This window comes from Myotis lucifugus, unplaced genomic scaffold, assembly GCF_000147115.1.
Source record: "Myotis lucifugus unplaced genomic scaffold, Myoluc2.0 scaffold_88, whole genome shotgun sequence".
In the NCBI taxonomy this organism is placed as follows: Eukaryota; Metazoa; Chordata; class Mammalia; order Chiroptera; family Vespertilionidae; genus Myotis; species Myotis lucifugus.
The window spans coordinates 309804-326492 of NW_005871136.1; the positions used below are offsets into that span (position 1 = coordinate 309804).

The following is a 16689-nucleotide window of genomic DNA, read 5'->3' on the forward strand; positions in this document are numbered from 1 at the left end:
CTTAGGATTCCATCTGTTTTAAATAGTTGCATTTTAACATAGGATCCATTGTTCTGCTCATATCATGTAACATGTTAAAGCTTTGTTTCCAGTTGATGTATCTTTTACATACTTAATTTTTTAAAAAATATATTTTATTGATTTTTTACAGAGAGGAGGGGAGAGCGATAGAGAGTTAAAAACATTGATGAGAGAGAAACACCGATGAGCTGCCTCCTGCACACCTCCCACTGGGGATGTGCCTGCAACCAAGGTACATGCCCTTGACCGGAATTGAACCTGGGACCTTTCAGTCCGCAGGCTGACGCTCTATCCACTGAGCCAAACCAGTTAGGGCATACTTAATATATAATTTTTAAATTTTTTCTCTCAAAAGTATTTATTATACACTTGCTTTGTGCCAGATACTGAGCTAAGGTGCTGGGAATACAACAGTGGACCAAGGAGACCTGGTCTCTACCTGCATGAAGCTTTCAGTCCAGTAAGGGAGTCAGATACCAAATAACTATCCAAAAAATATACATAGAATTGAATGAAGTGCTGTAGAAAAGTGGAAGGTACCAAGAGAACATAGCATCCAACCTAGGCTGGGAAGGTCTCTACTGAGGACGTGTAAGTTTAAGGTCAGACTTGAGTGATGGATAGAAATTTGGGAGTACATGTAGTGCAGATGGAGGAAACTCTTCCAATTAAAGAAAACATTTGTACAAAGACCAGGAAGCAGGAAAGAGCTTGGTATACTTGAGACACTGATAGAAGGCCAGTATAGCTGGAAGGTAGAGACTGAGGGTCAAAGTAGTGCTAGACAAGGTGGAAAGGTATGCTCTGGCTAATTATTTCCATACTAGAGGCCGGGTGCATGAAATTCGTGTACGGGTAGGGTCCCTTGGCCTGGCCAGCAATCAGGGCCGATCGGGGCCTTCAGGCTGCCGGCTGGGGCCTTACTTCATTCCGCGCTACCCCTTGGTGGTCAGCACACATCATAGTAAGTGATTTCCCGGTCTCCCAGTTGAACTCCCAAGGGGACAATTTGCATATTAGGCATATATATATATATATATATATATATATATATACACACACACACACACACACACACACACATACATATATATATATACACACACATACATACATACACATATATACATACATACATACATACATACATACACTAGAGGCCTGGTGCACGAAATTTGTGCATGGTGTGTGTGGGGGGGGTTCCCTCAGCCCAGCCAGCATCCTCTTGCAATCCGGGACCCCTCAGGAGATGTCCAACCGCCTGTTTAGGCCCAATCCCACTAAACCAGCAGTCGGACATCCCTCTTGCAATCTGGGACCACTGGCTCCTAACCACTCGCCTGCCTGCCTACCTCATTGCCCCTAACCACTCTGCCTGCCTGCCTCATTGCCCCAACCACACGCCTGCCTGCCTCATTGCCCCTAACCCCTCTGCCTGCCTGCCTCATCACCCCTAACCACTTTGCCTGCCTGCCTGATCGTCCCTAACCACTCTCCTTCCTGCCTAATCACTCCTAACTGCTCGCCTGCCTGCCTGATCGCCCCTAACCATTCTGCCTGCCTGCCTGATCGCCCCTAACTGCTCACCTGCCTGCCTGATTGCCCCTAACTGCCTCTGCCTTGGTCCTGCCGCTGCCGTTTCATCCAGAAGGACGTCCGGAATGACGTCCAAAAGGTCTTTTGGCTGTCCGGTCTAATTAGCATATTATGCTTAATTATTATAGATTAGGTTAGGAGACTACAAGAAGGCAGAATGGGCTTAGTGCAAGTATTATGAAATCTAACCTGAAATCAGACTAGCTATAGCTCTTAGCAATGAGTAGGGAACCCTTTGGGAATGGAATTTTGAATTTGAGGATTCAAATTTGATACTGATTTTTTTTATACCGATTCTTGATATGTTAGAATTTCCCATCTCTAACCTGTCCCAAATTGAAAAATAGAACATAGAAATCTCCATTTCCCTTTCTAAAATCCTATTGTTGGGACTGGCTGTGTAAATTAGTAATGTTTTAAGACAGTCTCATGATTTATGCAAATGTACATTCCTTACCTGTCCCTGCCCTTTCATGAGCTATCCTGACTCACTGATTGCATCCTGGCTTTCTCTGACTTTGCAGTTACTTAAATTAACATGAACACATCACCCTTATACTTTAGCTCTAAATCTAATCTTTTTTCCCCCTGTTTGGTTTGTGGATTTACTAGTATAAGTGGCTTCTAGAGTAATGCTGGGTTTTCTGTCTGTGTTGGAAAAAAAAGTCACGATTCTGAATTACGTTTTCAGATAACTATTGTCAGGTTTAGGGTTTTTTGCTTCAGAGTCTAGAAGATTATACTGTACCTATTCTCAATTAGGATTAATTATTTTAACTAATGAAACAGTATCTAGTAGCATTTGAACCTTTCTTTTTTTTCCATTCTAATTTATGTAATTAAGGTAATCATTAGAACATAGTGACTGGGAAGAGGAGTTAATTATGAGAAAGTGTAGGTTTAAGACTTCTAATAAGACAACTGTAACTCCAAACTAACTTTCTAAATTTCAGGATTGGTCATCAGTACAAGTAGTATGATGCTGGGAACTTCCCTGTCCCCTCAGGAAGCAATTTTTGCCTGATGCTTTCTGGCCTGTTGGGTCCTCTGAGCTCTGAGGCTCAGGTGGTGGGGCTGGACTTGAACCCAGATCTTGAAATCTCATACCACATTTTCTAAGAGTATCGTGGAATGAACTTATTCAAGAAATATTTATCAAGTGCCTCTTGGCCCTCATGGAGCTTACCTTTTAGTAGCTATGATTAATCTGATGAATTCTTATTTTTTTAAAAAGATTCTTATTTTTATATTTTATGTTTTATATTTTATATTTTAAGTATAGCTCACCATAAAACAGGGCATACTGCATGCTGACTTAGAACAAAAGTAAAAATACTACTGGCAAATAAATTCAGTGCCATTATGTTAATAAGGATCCAGGTCAGCAAAAGATCTGAAGAAATATAGGTGATATATGGAAATGAGAACATAAAAAATAAATGTATTTTTCAGAATTGGGAATTTTTAGGTCAGGATTTTATTGCTGGAAGAGACCGTGCGATCCTTCCAAAACAGTGATTCTCACTGGAGCAGAATGAGGCAGGATGAGGGTATGCCTGCCCCAGAGGGGAGCTGTGCAAAGTCTCAGGTGGGGCTTTTTCAGTGTGCAGTTCCCTCCTCTGGATGTCATTCTCAGATGCTTCCCTTAGAAGCACCTTCCTATCACCCTCAATCCTGGCCCCACCAGTCCAACCCCCAGTTCTCAAATTGAAAATTTGCAGAAGTTTAGAACAACTCACCATCTAACTGGATCACTCCTGACACCCTGAGAAAACTCATAGTTGTGGGCTGACATAGCTCTGCTCGTTCCATTCCTGAAACATTCCAGAAACTCTGGAAGCCAGATAAAGGAGTCTGTCATTGTGGGCTGCTCCTTCGGGCCTCAGGGCTTTTACACAGAATTCTGTGCTGAGTAGCAGTGACAGTAGAACCCGGGGCTTCATGTCAGGTCTCAATCTTGATGGCAGCCCTAGATGACCCTTGAAAAGTAATGAACTATGTAGTGCCTCAGTTTTCTCATCTAATTAAGTGAATATTACTTTATACCTCGATATTGTTTTTTAATATTTATGAACAAATAGTTGATACCTGTAGCCTTAGATTTCCCTCATTTTTTGAATAGTGGGGAATCTGTAGGCTTATGAAGCTGAGGGTGTGCATTGCTTTGATTGCCTTATCAACTATTGATTCAGAAAACACCTACTTGCCCATGTGATTAAAGAAGTTACCCAGTTTAATAGGATGAATCCCCCAATGACTAAGAAATTTGAAAACAGGGAGAACAGTGCTTTTTTTTTTAATACACAATTTTTTAGAGCAGTTTTAGGTGCACAGAATAATTGAGCAGGAGGTACAGAGATTTCTCATGTACCTGCCTCCCCCACTATCAATATCATGTAGTAGAGTGGTACATTTATTACAGCTGATGGACCTACACTGGTACATCATTATCACCCAAAGTCTATAGTTTACTTTAAAGTTCACTCCTGGTGTTGTATACTCTATGGGTTTTGACAAATGTACAATGACATGTATCTACCACATTAATAGTTTCACTGTCCTAAAAACGCTCAGTGCTCTGTCTATTCATTCTCTCCCCCCCACCCCCCCAACCCCTGACAACCACTGATCTTTCTACTGTCCCTACAGTTTTGCCTTTCCCAGAATGTTACATGGTTGAAAGCATACACTATGTAGCCTTTCCAAACTGGTTTCTTTTACTTAGTAATATGTATTTAAGGTTCCTCCACGTCTTTTGTGGTTTGATAACCCATTTCTTTTTAGTGTTGAATAATTTCATTTCTAGTAGGTGTATAGTGGTATCTTGTTGTTTTAATTTGAAATTCCTTGATATAGGATATTGAGCATCTCTTCATATGCTGTATATCTGTGCATCTTCTTTGGTGAAGTATCTATTGAGGTCTTTTACCCATTTTTAATTGGGTTGTTTGTTTCCTCATTGTTGAGTTTTACTAGTTCTTTATATATTTTGGATAAATGTCCTTTATCAGATATGCCTTTTGCAAATATTTCTTCCTGGTCTGTGGCTTGTCTTTGCTTTTTCTTGACATTGTCTTCTGCAATGTCAAGAACAGAAGTTTTTTTTTGTTTTGTTTTGTTTTTTTCTCTTTTTTTAAATTAAATCTTTATTGTTCAGATTATTACAGTTGTTCCTCTTTTTTCCCCCCACAGCTCCCCTCCACCTGGTTCCCACTCCACCCTCTGCCCTTACCCCCACCACCCACTGTTCTCATCCATAGGTGTACAATTTTTGTCCAGTCTCTTCCCACACCCCTTTCCCCCCGCAAGAATAGTCAGTCCACTCCCTTTCTATGCCCCTGATTCTATTATATTCACCGGTTTATTCTGTTCATCAGATTATTTATTCACTTGATTTTTAGTTTCACTTGTTGATAGATGTGTATTTGTTGTTCATAATTTGTATCTTTACCTTTTTCTTCTTCCTCTTCTTAAAGGATACCTTTCAGCATTTCATATAATGCTGCTTTGGTGGTGATGAACTCCTTTAGCTTTTTCTTATCTGTGAAGCTCTTTATCTGACCTTCAATTCTGAATGATAGCTTTGCTGGGTAAAGTAATCTTGGTTGTAGGTTCTTGGTATTCAGTACTTTGAATATTTCTTGCCATTCCCTTCTGGCCTGCAAAGTTTCTGTTGAGAAATCAGCTGACAGTCGTATGGGTACTCCCTTGTAGGTAACTGACTTTCTTTCTCTTGCTGCTTTTAAGATTCTCTCTTTGTCTTTTGCTCTTGGCATTTTAATTATGATGTAAGAACAGAAGTTTTTAATTTTAATGAAGTCCTGCTGATCAATTATTTCTTTCTTGGGTTCCTTTTCTTTGATATTTAATAGAAAAAAGTCATCTCCATACCCAAGATCATAACGATTTTTCTCCCATGTTATATTGTAGGAACTTTATAGTTTTGCATTTTACAGTCTATGATCCATTTTGAGTTAATTTTTGTAAAGGTGTAAGGTCTGTGTCTAAATTCTTTTTTTTTCTTTTCCGCACATGAATGTCCAATTATTCCATCACCATTTGTTGAAAAGCCTGTCTTTTCTTCATTGTATTGCCTTTGCTTCTTTGTCAAAGATCAGTTCACTATATTTATGTAGGTCTATTTCTGGGTTCTCTCTCTTTTCCGTAGGTCTATTTGTTTTGTATTGTATATATTTTTTTAAAGAAATTATATATAATAGAAATGAAAAAGAGTCCGTGTACTGTAGATATTCCCATTTCAGATGCATAAAGAAAAAACACACACAAAGATCCATGATACTACAGAGGTGCTGAATGACGTTTGGCATAATGATAGCACTAGCAAAATTATTCTAAAATGTCGTTCAGTTCCACATAGATTCCTGATAAAATTGACCCTTTTCTTAGGTAACATATACCTTTACTCTAGACACACATGTTCTCTTCCTTAAGATACAGTAACACAAAAATGGTCAGTTGTTTTATACATGAAGATAATCTGACATGTTGCAGAACTAGAAATTCCACTTTATGCCAAATTTGCATTAGTTTCTAATTGTTTAAACAAAGACTTCCGACGCGAGTGTGTGCTGAATTCTACAGCTCACACCTGTCATGTGCCTCAAGTTTTCACTTAATTTGGAGGAAAGTGGTGGGAAAAGTGAGCAGTAACAATTTGTGGACTTATAGTATAAAATGAGAACATTATATAGGTCCTGCAAAAACAGTTAGTTGATTAATTGGTTGTTTGTTGGATAATGAAACAAATGAATGAATAAGTAATAAATATCCTGCCTTATTCTAAAAAGGGTTTAAGAATTGCAATATTTTGCCCTAGCCGGTTTGGTTCAGTGGGTAGAGCATCATCCCACAGACTGAAGGGTCCTGGTTTGAGTCCAGGCAAGAGCACATACCTTGGTTGCAGGCTTGATTCCCAGCCTGGGTCATGCACGTATGGGAGGCAACTGATCGATGTCTGTCTCACATTGATGTCTCTGTGTCTCTCCCCATCCCTTCCACTATCTCTAAAAAAAAATCAGTGGATAAAATATCCTTCATGAGGGTTAACAAAAAAAACAAAAACAAGAAACTGCAAGGTTTTCAAATCATCAGGGCCTCATGAAGCCTCATATGATAATTTCCCCAGTATTTTCAAACAGAAAAAGATTACAACTGATTCTTGTTTTCTACACTGACTGCACATGTACCTTCCCTAGTGAGGACTATGAAATTATTAGAACAAAGCTTCTGGAAAAAATAAAATCTTATGTAATTTTCACTCCTAATTTCTAGCAGAAATTCCCTTTAGCCAATTATTGTCCCATTCCTTTCCGACCTGTGGTGCCACTGTATGCTCCCTAGCCTCTTTAGATCATTTAGTTAAGAACATTTGTTCAAGTGAGACCATTTGTTCAAGCCAGACTTGTTGAGTTCACATCTTACCATGTGGCCTTGGACATGTTACTTAACTGTACTGTGCTTCAGTTTCCTCCTGTTTAAAACCTCACCTGAAACCTGTGTGATCATGTTGACCAATGTCACCCCAATAAATTTACTAAAAAAACAAAATGTAGATAATCATTGTAATTAGATCATAGGGATATGAATGTGTGTTTTGTTTATCGTATTTATTTTTAAAACATTTACATAGTACTTACTGTGTGTCAGGCACTAAGTACTTTGCTAATAGGAACTCATCTTTTATGGCAGAAGGTACATTAAAAATATAATGAAAGTAAAAAATACATTAATCTGGAAAATAATTTTATCATATATTTGGGTATTAAAATCTGACTTGGGCCCTAGCCAGTTTGGCTCAATGGATAGAGGGTCCTGGATTCGATTCCAGTCAAGGACACGTACCTCAGTTGCAGGTTCCTCCCTGGTCCAGGCCCTGTTTGGGGCTCATGCAGGAGGCAACCAGTCAATGTATTTCTCTCACATTGATATTTCTCTCTGTCTTTCCCTCTTTCTTTCACTCTTTCTAAAAATCAATGGAAAAATATCCTTGGGTGAGGATTAAAAAAATCTAATTTGGTAAGAATAGCTGTAGAGATAAACAGTTTAAGGGGTAAGTGGGTACAAAGGATGTAAACAGGCTCTTAACAGAAAAAGAAATGCGACGGTCAATAAACATGGAAGGATGTTTAGCAGCACTATTAGTTTGGCTAATGCAAATTAAAACTATAAGATGCCATGTTATGCTCATCAGATTGTAAAAATTAAGAGCAATAGTCTGCATTGCTGATGTATTTGTTAACTTAGAAAAGGACCTATATACATGGTAAGTATTCAATAAATGTTTTTTGTTGTAATTACTCCACAGTGGCTGTTAGTGCCAGACTCAGGCTACTTGCTGATTACACCAGCAACCAGATTTTCTCCCCACCCCTTTCACTCAGGATGTGTTGCCTTATGTTCAAGTCATGTTAACATTTGCCATTTTTCATTTCATTTTGTAGTTGAATTCAAGTGATTTTGCTGTCCTGAAGCAATTGCTGCCTCTGTTGGAGAAGGTCTCCATCACACACCCGGACCCTGTCATCCAAGAACTCGCTGCTGATCTCCGCATCACCATCTCTACCCATGGAGCCTTTTCTACCGAGGCTGTCAGTGTGGCTGCCCAGAGTACCCTGAACAAAAAGGACCCAGAAGGGAAAATAGAAGAGCAGCAACAAACCAGTCATGAAAGATACACTGATGTGTCGCACAGCCACCTCGAACAACAGCAAAGCCACGAGAAACCCAATCAAACTGGCCTGAAGTCTAGTGCTCCGCTCATTCCTCAGGAGGTCAGTGAGTCCAGCACTACTGCAAACCAGAAATCTGGAAGCATAACCACAGAACAGCTCCAGGAAGTTCTTTTATCTGCTTATGACCCTCAAATTCCAACACGGGCTGCTGCCCTACGGACTCTTTCTCGCTGGATAGAACGGAGGGAAGCAAGAGTCCTTGAGGTGCAAGAGAAGCTTCTCAAGGTGAGGAGAGCATCCTACAGAAACACACACGGGTGGGGCAGCTTCCCAGTGTCTTACTGTGTATCAAGTCCTGTCCTGGATTACTTGCAGGGAACTTGTAATTGTCTGAGGAGGCAAGACTTAGACACAGGAGAGACCCAGATAACCACACAAGGCTAAATTGAACATGAACAGAGTACCGGAATTTTTACAGGCAAGAAATACCGTGGACAGTCAGGAAAAGGAGAGAGTTGAAATCTGGAGGAAGTATCTCTTAATATGGCCTTAACAAACTAGTAAAGTCTGAGCAGGTGAAAGAAGAGGGGCTGGAACAGCATGAGCAAATTCCCAGAGATGGGAAAGTACCTTTCTGGTAAATAGACACTGTGACCAGCCAGATAAACCACCTGTTTTCTCTTGGCCCCTTTTAAAGGGGCATTAGAACTGGGTCTGCTCCCCTCTACTCCCTCCATCACAGTGAAAAAACACACACGTTGTTCTTTACATCATAGATTTATGTGGGAGAACATATATGCTTAGCTGGGGATCTTTTCTGTTTGTGGAAATTATCCTGACCTCAGTATGAGTTAAGAGCAAATGATCTAGAGCAGCGGTCGCCAACCTTTCGGACCTCACGGACCACCAGTGGTCCGCGGACCACCGGTTGAAGACCACTGATCTAGAGACTACTGACCAAATTCTAGATCATTTTCTTGGACAAGTCACTTAAACTTTCTGAGCCTCAATTTCTAAATTGTTAAAGTGAGGGTCCACTTTATGTTGAAAGATTTAAAATAAAATCGTCCATGTAAAGCACTAATCATAGTGACAGGCACTTAATGAGCATCAAATAAAGGTTAGCTGTTGTTATTATCTCTTCCATATGGTTAAGCCATTAGTGTAAGAATTGTAATTCTGATTGAAACCATTTATTTTTAGCCAATGAAGTATTAGAATCAACAGTATAATAATAATTGCTATTTATTGAGACAGGCCCTATACCTTTCCGACATTGTCTGTAGTCCTCACAACAATTGCAATATTGGTATTATCCCCCACTTTATAGATGAGAAAAGCGAGGAATGGAAATGTGCCAAGGATCTGTTGTCATTAAAATATTGCTGAAAATGTTAAATTTTATATCTTCTTTGAGTAATCATAAAAAAAAAATCCCTTCATACCCCTATTTAGATGGTGAATTCAGTGAACATCTTTGAGATTTTTAAAAATTCATTTAATCTTCATCTGCTGTACATAATAGGTCATCAAGGTCCCGTCAGTTCTTTTTCCAAGAAACCTTTCAAATCAATCTTTTCCTCTTTATTCCCATGGCCATTACCTTGGATTAAGCTTCCTTTACTTCATACATAATCCCCACCCCTTCCAACCTGGCCATCTTCCCAAATGAACTAATCTTAGGCTTTCCCTAACATGCTGCACATGCGGAGACCAGCAGCATCAGTTGATATCAAGAATCGCTGGTACAGGGATGCATCACTACACATGGAACAGGCACCCCAGTCTTCCCCTAGACACCAAGCAGGAGGCACATGGGCACATGGCCACTGTCTTTCTCTTGCCCTCACGTTAGGGCCTAAACCCAACATGTCACTGTCATGTCTTCTGGATAAGCAGTACCCATAGCAGCTGACACGCCCTGATGTGTTCCTAAATTGTAAGATGTGTTGAGAGTCATTTGTTACTAATGTCAATTGAAGTGCTGAAATTTGGAAAAGATTTTAAAACATAAATTAGAACAGATTTAAAGTCATTCCAATAATAATGTTTCTGTCTTTCACTTGTATTTCCATATGTTTTCTGAGTGTAAGAAAAAAGGATCAAATTACAGCAAATGTGCCATCAACTGGACATAACTCCAAACCTGGCCTTTTGTGTGTCATGGCCTGTAGTCTGTCATGTCATATTGAGAACGTTGTCCACCATGGGCTGTGATGGGAAAAATGGTGAGGACTGCTCCCCCAGATTCTGGTTTCCAGGCCTACTCCTAGTGTATGCTTGACTACTTCTCTTAATCATTGCCCTTTCTTAATTTTTATAAAAACGGGACTTTAAACTTGTATAGTGTTTTCTCCACAAGACTTTAAAAGTCAGACCAATGTCTAGCTATAAGACAAATAAGAAGCATAGCATTTATTCGTTTGAAGCTGCTCTTTGTGAGTCATATCACTGCTGTATTTTGTGGTTCCAGATATTCTTGGAGAACTTGGAGCATGAAGATGCCTTTGTATATCTGTCTGCTATCCAGGGTAAGTTAGTCCTCATTTAAGAACTCTGAATCTGTGGACCAAAGAGTCTGTCATGTATATTTGCACAAAATCTCTAAAGTCATGGAGCCACAAGGCTGCTGATCATTCTGTGGCTCTGCTAAACATGTTCCTGATTGTCCCTGGACAGGTGGCCTAGCAGGGCATGTTCCCATGATGTAAGAGAGGGTCAGAGAGCAGAAGTATAAGAGAGCAAGAATAGACTTGAGAGGCCTCTTCAGGCCTAAGCTTGGAACTAGAATCCTGTTGCTTCTGCCTCATTCTGTTGACTAAGGCAAGTTATGTGGTCCAATCCAAAAGTTAAAGGGTAGAGAAATATTCTCTGTCCCTTTAGTGGGATAAACTGCTAAATCACAGGGCAAAGGGCATGGATGCAGGAAGGGGTGAAAAATTGAAGCCAGTAATGCTGTGTTCTGTTTATCTGCAAAAGGCAAAGTTCTCTGTGAGCACAAAGGCATATACGGATCCTTATTGGCTACTTATTTCGTGGTATAATTTGAGTATAATTGGCTCTCTACAGAGCTAGAAGTTGAAGCTTAAGAAAGGGTACAGAGGGGAAATTATACAGTGATGAAGGCCTTGGGATTTACTCTTTATTCAGCAAACATTTATTGTGCACCTATTATATACAAAAACTAGAGGCCCGGTGCACGAATTCATGCACCAGTGGGATCCGGCCAGCCTGCCCTGATCAGGCCAGCTGGTGGGAGGAGCTGTGGGCGGTTGGCTAGCCAGCCCCACACCCTGGTCGAACTCCTGGTTGAATTCCCATTAGAACTCCCTGTCAAGGGGACAATTTGCATATTAGCCTTTTATTATATAGGATATTTGAACAGTGAGTTGTTGTGACTAGGTTAAAAAGCAAAATGATCACCCAAAGAGGTAAAGGATAACTAGGTGAGAGCAGAAACTGAAAGAGTAGAAGGTTTCAAGAGAGAAAATCATTACCTGCAGCTGAGAAGCCCAAGAGTCCAGGAACTGAGATAAGTCTGGAGGCCCGATAGAGCTCAGGAAGCCACATGACAATCATGGTACTTATCGGAATTAAATAAATCAATGAAGTGCCTATAATTAAAATGCCTATAATGAGTAAGGCTCAGAAAAAAGTCATCTTGTACTTTTCCTGAGAAATTGTAATACTGTAAAGATGTGAAGATGTTTCTCATTGATTTTTTTTTTTTAGGGCTGGGTTTTGGGAAGCCTCCTTGTGTCATTCTAATGTGGCAACTTGCTGTTTGGAATAAACTTCTTAGCTGATTAACCCGCTGAGCTCATTAGCCCCGAGGGTCTGCTATAAAAATCACAACTGTTGGTTTTGTGTTTGTATTTAGTAATTTTAATTGGTGTGCTAATCAGTTAGTAGCTAATTTGGTGATGAAGAACATGGGAGGTAGAGGTGTAATTTCTGTTCTCAGCACCCCTCGATGGGCAAGTTTGAATTAATTGATGTTTTTGGTGTTTGTAACATACACTTATAGGCCAAGGCCTTAGGTGAATTTCCCATTAAGAAAGGAAAGAACTGAATTTTCCCACCTGTGTTGCCAATGTCCTTTGCCCAGGCCTAAAGCACTCCAGGAGCCAAGCCATTCTGGACTTCCAGTCAGACAAGACCAGCCCACTTGTAAATGTCCTGCAGTATTAGGAGCTCTTGGCTGTGGTTCCAGTAGCATTAGTTTGGGGGAGTGTGTGTGTGTGTGTGTGTGTGTGTGTGTGTGTGTTTAATATTTTCCTTTTCTAGGCTGCCTAAATGTCTCCATGTGAAAGTTACAATGTACCTTTTGCTTAATTTATTGATATTTTGTATTTCTTTCTTGTTTTATCTTTGGATTTTTTTTTATTTTTATTTTTGTAATTTCTTACCACTTTGCAGTCTAGGCATAGATTAGAGGAGAAGTAAATAAGATCACTCAACAGATATTTATTGATGCCTGATGTAGGAATTTCTTATGTGTGAGTTAAATTTTAATTTTATGGAAGATTGTCTACATCTCCTTTTAGCCCTCATAAGAAAGTGATGGTTGGTTTAGTTCTCATGGCAGTTGCCCCCAGGTACTCAGCAGCTTCTGCAGGCAGAGAATTATATACCAAGTAGCTGAGTTTCAGTTACAAGCCAGAGTTTATAAATGGAAGACTTAATCTTAGACTATTACCATTAAGTGTCTCCCCCTTTTAGACTCCTTATATATTCTTTTGTTCATTGTTTTATCATTATTATTATTACACAAGTTAATATATTATTTTTTAATCCTCACCTGAGGATATTTTGATACTGTTTTTTAATTGAGTTTTTAAAAAGAGAGAAAGAGATAGAGAGAGAAACATTGATGTAAGAGAAACATCAATTGGTTGACTCCTGTAGGTGCCCCAACGAGGGATCAAACCTGCAACCTAGATTTGTGCCCTGAATGGGAATCGAACCTGAAACTTTTTGGTGTATAGGATGATGCTCTAACCAACTGAGCCACCCAGCCAGAGAAGTTAATATGTTCTTATTATTTAAAAAAATTTTAAATGACAAGGAAGTATAAAAGCTAAAAAGTACAAGTCCTATTTTCAAAAATTGGAGTTAAAATATGTCCTTGAGAGTCCCATAATTTATATTCCATGTTTTGGGCATTTTCACATTTCAGTTTTAAATAGGTGTTTAGTAATTAATGTGATGAGTAAATAAGTGGTATTCTTAAATAAGATATTATAACCAGGTTATTTATCATAGTGTGGATCTGCTATGTGTCTTCTCAGTTACTTTCAGTTATTTAAAGGACATTTTGAAAGCAACACCAGAGACAGCTGCATTTCAGGGATCCAAGTGATCCCCATCGGTGTCAAAAGGATCTCTGGGTAAAACTACCAGGCTCATTGAAAAAGAAAGAAAGAAAAAAACACAAAACCCTTAGGCTCTGAGCCAAGCATGAAGGTGGAAGGAAGCCAGTGTGTGTAGTGAGGAGAATAGACATCTTGACCTGCCCAAACAAGTCGCACTAACTCTTCCACCTCTTCCTTTCAGAGAAGAGTTTCCATTTCTGACAAAAGAGCCAAGGAAAGGAAAGGGAAAGGGCCCGAAGGGGGGAAGGTAGACACAAGGTGAAATTGTTTTTACAGCGTTTCAACTGGGCAGGATTACAACTCTTAACTTGTCAGAGACTGAACTCCCTATCTCATTCTCAGATTTCTACCTCAAATAAAGTAAGTTGGGAAACCATTAACTGAAATAATTCTATCCCTTGAAGGACCATCTAATTGGATCTGGCACTGAAATTTGGAATGCAGCCCTGTGAAGTTTATCATCTCCATTTATGTCCTTGACATGGGAAGATTTCTTTTATGTCCTAACCTGGTTTCTGTACCACCTAATTAACGAGTGAGCATGGAGCAGATGCCTCTCAGACATGCTATCTCAGCAAATGCTTGAAGTAGTTATGGGAAGTAGACATTATCCCCATTTCTAAAACTTCTTATGGGAGATACAATCTACATACCTAAAATTCACCAATTTAAAATGTGCAGGTCAATGGTTCTTAGTATATTTAGAAAGTTGTGCAACTATCACCACTACCTAATTTTAGAATCTTTTCATCATCTCAAAAAGAAACCTGGTACCCATTATCAGTCTCTAGTATTTCCTACTCACCCTACAACCACTAATCTACTTTTTGTTTCTATGGGTTTGCCTATTCTGGACATTTCATATAAATTGAATCATACAATGTGTGATCTTTTGTGTCTGGCTACTCTTACTTAACATTAATGTTTTTGAGGTCCATTCATGTTGTAGCGTGGGTTGGCACTTCATCACTATTTGAGGCTAAAAAATAATTCATTGAATTGATTAACTAGCTTGTTTATCTATTAATAGATTGTTTATCTATACATAAGTTGATGTTCATTTGAGTTATTTTCACTTTTGGTTATTTTGAATGTACAAGTTACTGTGTGGACATGTTTTCATTTCTCCTGGGTATATACCTACAGTTGGAATTGCTGGGTCATATAGTAACTCTATGTTTTTCCTTTTGAGGAACTGCCAAACCGTTTTCCAAAGTTGCTGCACCATTTTACTTTCCCATCAGCAGTGTGTTAAGGTTCCAGTTTCTCTACATCCTGGCCAATACTTGTTATTGTCTGTGTTTTTAATTCCCTTCTCAGTGGGTGGGAGTTGGTATCTCATTATGATTTTGATTTGCATTTCTCTAATTGAGCATCTTTTTATGAGAATATGTCCTTTGTATTTTTTCTTTGAAGAAATGTCTTTTTAGATTATTTGCCCATTTTTAAATTGGGTTATTTGTCTTTTTACTATTAAGAGTTCCACCCTAGCTGGTTTGGCTCAGTGGATAGAGCACCAGCCTGCAGACTGAAGGGTCCCAGGTTCGATTCCAGTCAAGGGCACATGGCCCAGTTGCGGGCTTGATCTCCAGTGTGGGGGCGTGCAGGGAGGCAGCGGATCAATGACTCTCTCTCATCATTGATGTTTCTAACTCTCTCTCCCTCTCCCTTCCTCTCTGAAATCAATAAAAATATATATATTAAAAAAAAAGAGTTCCTTATGAAACAGGTGTTTTATCAAGTGTAGAAGTTGCAAATATTTTTTTGCCATTCTGTGTGTTGTCTTTTCTCTCACTAGTGTTGATATTTTAAAGCACAGAACTTTTTACTTTTTTTTTAAATATATTTTATTGATTTTTTACAGAGAGGAAGGGAGAGGGATAGAGAGTTAGAAACATCGATGAGAGAGAAACATCGATCAGCTGCCTCCTGCACACTCCCCACTGGGGATGTGCCTGCAACCAAGGTACATGCCCTTGACCGGAATCGAACCTGGGACCCTTGAGTCCGCAGGCCGATGCTTTATCCGCTGAGCCAAACCAGCTAGGGCAACTTTTTACTTTTAATGAAGTCCACCTTATCAACATTCTCATTTATTGCTTGCACTTTTGGTGTAATTTCGAAGTAATCATTGTCTAACCCAGGGGTGGGGCAAACTTTTTGACTCGAGGGCCACAATGGGTTCTTAAACTGGACCAGAGGGCCCGGAACAAAAGCATGGATGGAGTGTTTGTGTGAACTAATATAAATTCAAAGTAAACATCATTACATAAAAGGGTACAGTCTTTTTTTTTTTTTAGTTTTATTCATTTCAAATGGGCCGGATCCGGCCCGCGGTCTTAGTTTGCCCACGGCTGGTCTAACCTCTATTCTGCATGCCTGAATCTAATATATATATATATATATATGGCTAATATGCAAAGTGTCCCCTCAGGAGTTCGACTGAGAGACCGGGAGTTCGATTATTTGTTATGATGTGTGCTGACCACCCGGGGATGGAGCAGAACATGGAAGGCGACCAGCAGCAACGGCAGGGCGCAGAGGGAGCGAGGGAAGCAGGAAGAGAGGAAGCTAGGAGGCAGGAAACCTGATCGGCCCTGATCGCTGGCCAGGCCTAAGGACCCTACCCTTGCATGAATTTCGTGCACTGGGCCTCTAGTATGAAATAATTTAAAAAAACAAAAACAGAAAGAATAACCCCATGGGTTGGGAATGTCTACAGAATGATACTGTTGGAATGGGCAGTGCTGTTGTCTACCTAATGTGGCACAGAGCATTCTCAATAAAGCTTGGCTCCTATGAAATAGAAAAAATAAAATAACTGAAAGTAGAAACATAGTTTTGAATTTTTTGTTTAAATTTTATTGTTTAAAGTATTGCAAATAGTAGTACATATGTCTCCTTTTTTTCCCATTGACCTTCCCCCAACCTCCCCTACCCCCCGGCACATGCCCTCAACCACACACACCCAGTGTCTTGCGTCCATTGGTTATGCTTATATGCAT

The 16689-nt window shown here is 39.6% G+C and overlaps 1 protein-coding gene across 1 annotated transcript in view; it reads left to right on the forward strand.

Annotated features, from left to right (window-relative positions):
• The window catches only part of TANGO6 (transport and golgi organization 6 homolog), a 140502-nt gene that overhangs the window by 45857 nt on the left and 77956 nt on the right, over positions 1 to 16689 (forward strand). The window contains exons 13-14 of the mRNA XM_006091147.3: positions 8079 to 8594; positions 10783 to 10840. Coding sequence (XP_006091209.1) covers positions 8079 to 8594; positions 10783 to 10840 — 574 coding nt within the window. The remainder of the gene's footprint in view (positions 1 to 8078; positions 8595 to 10782; positions 10841 to 16689) is intronic.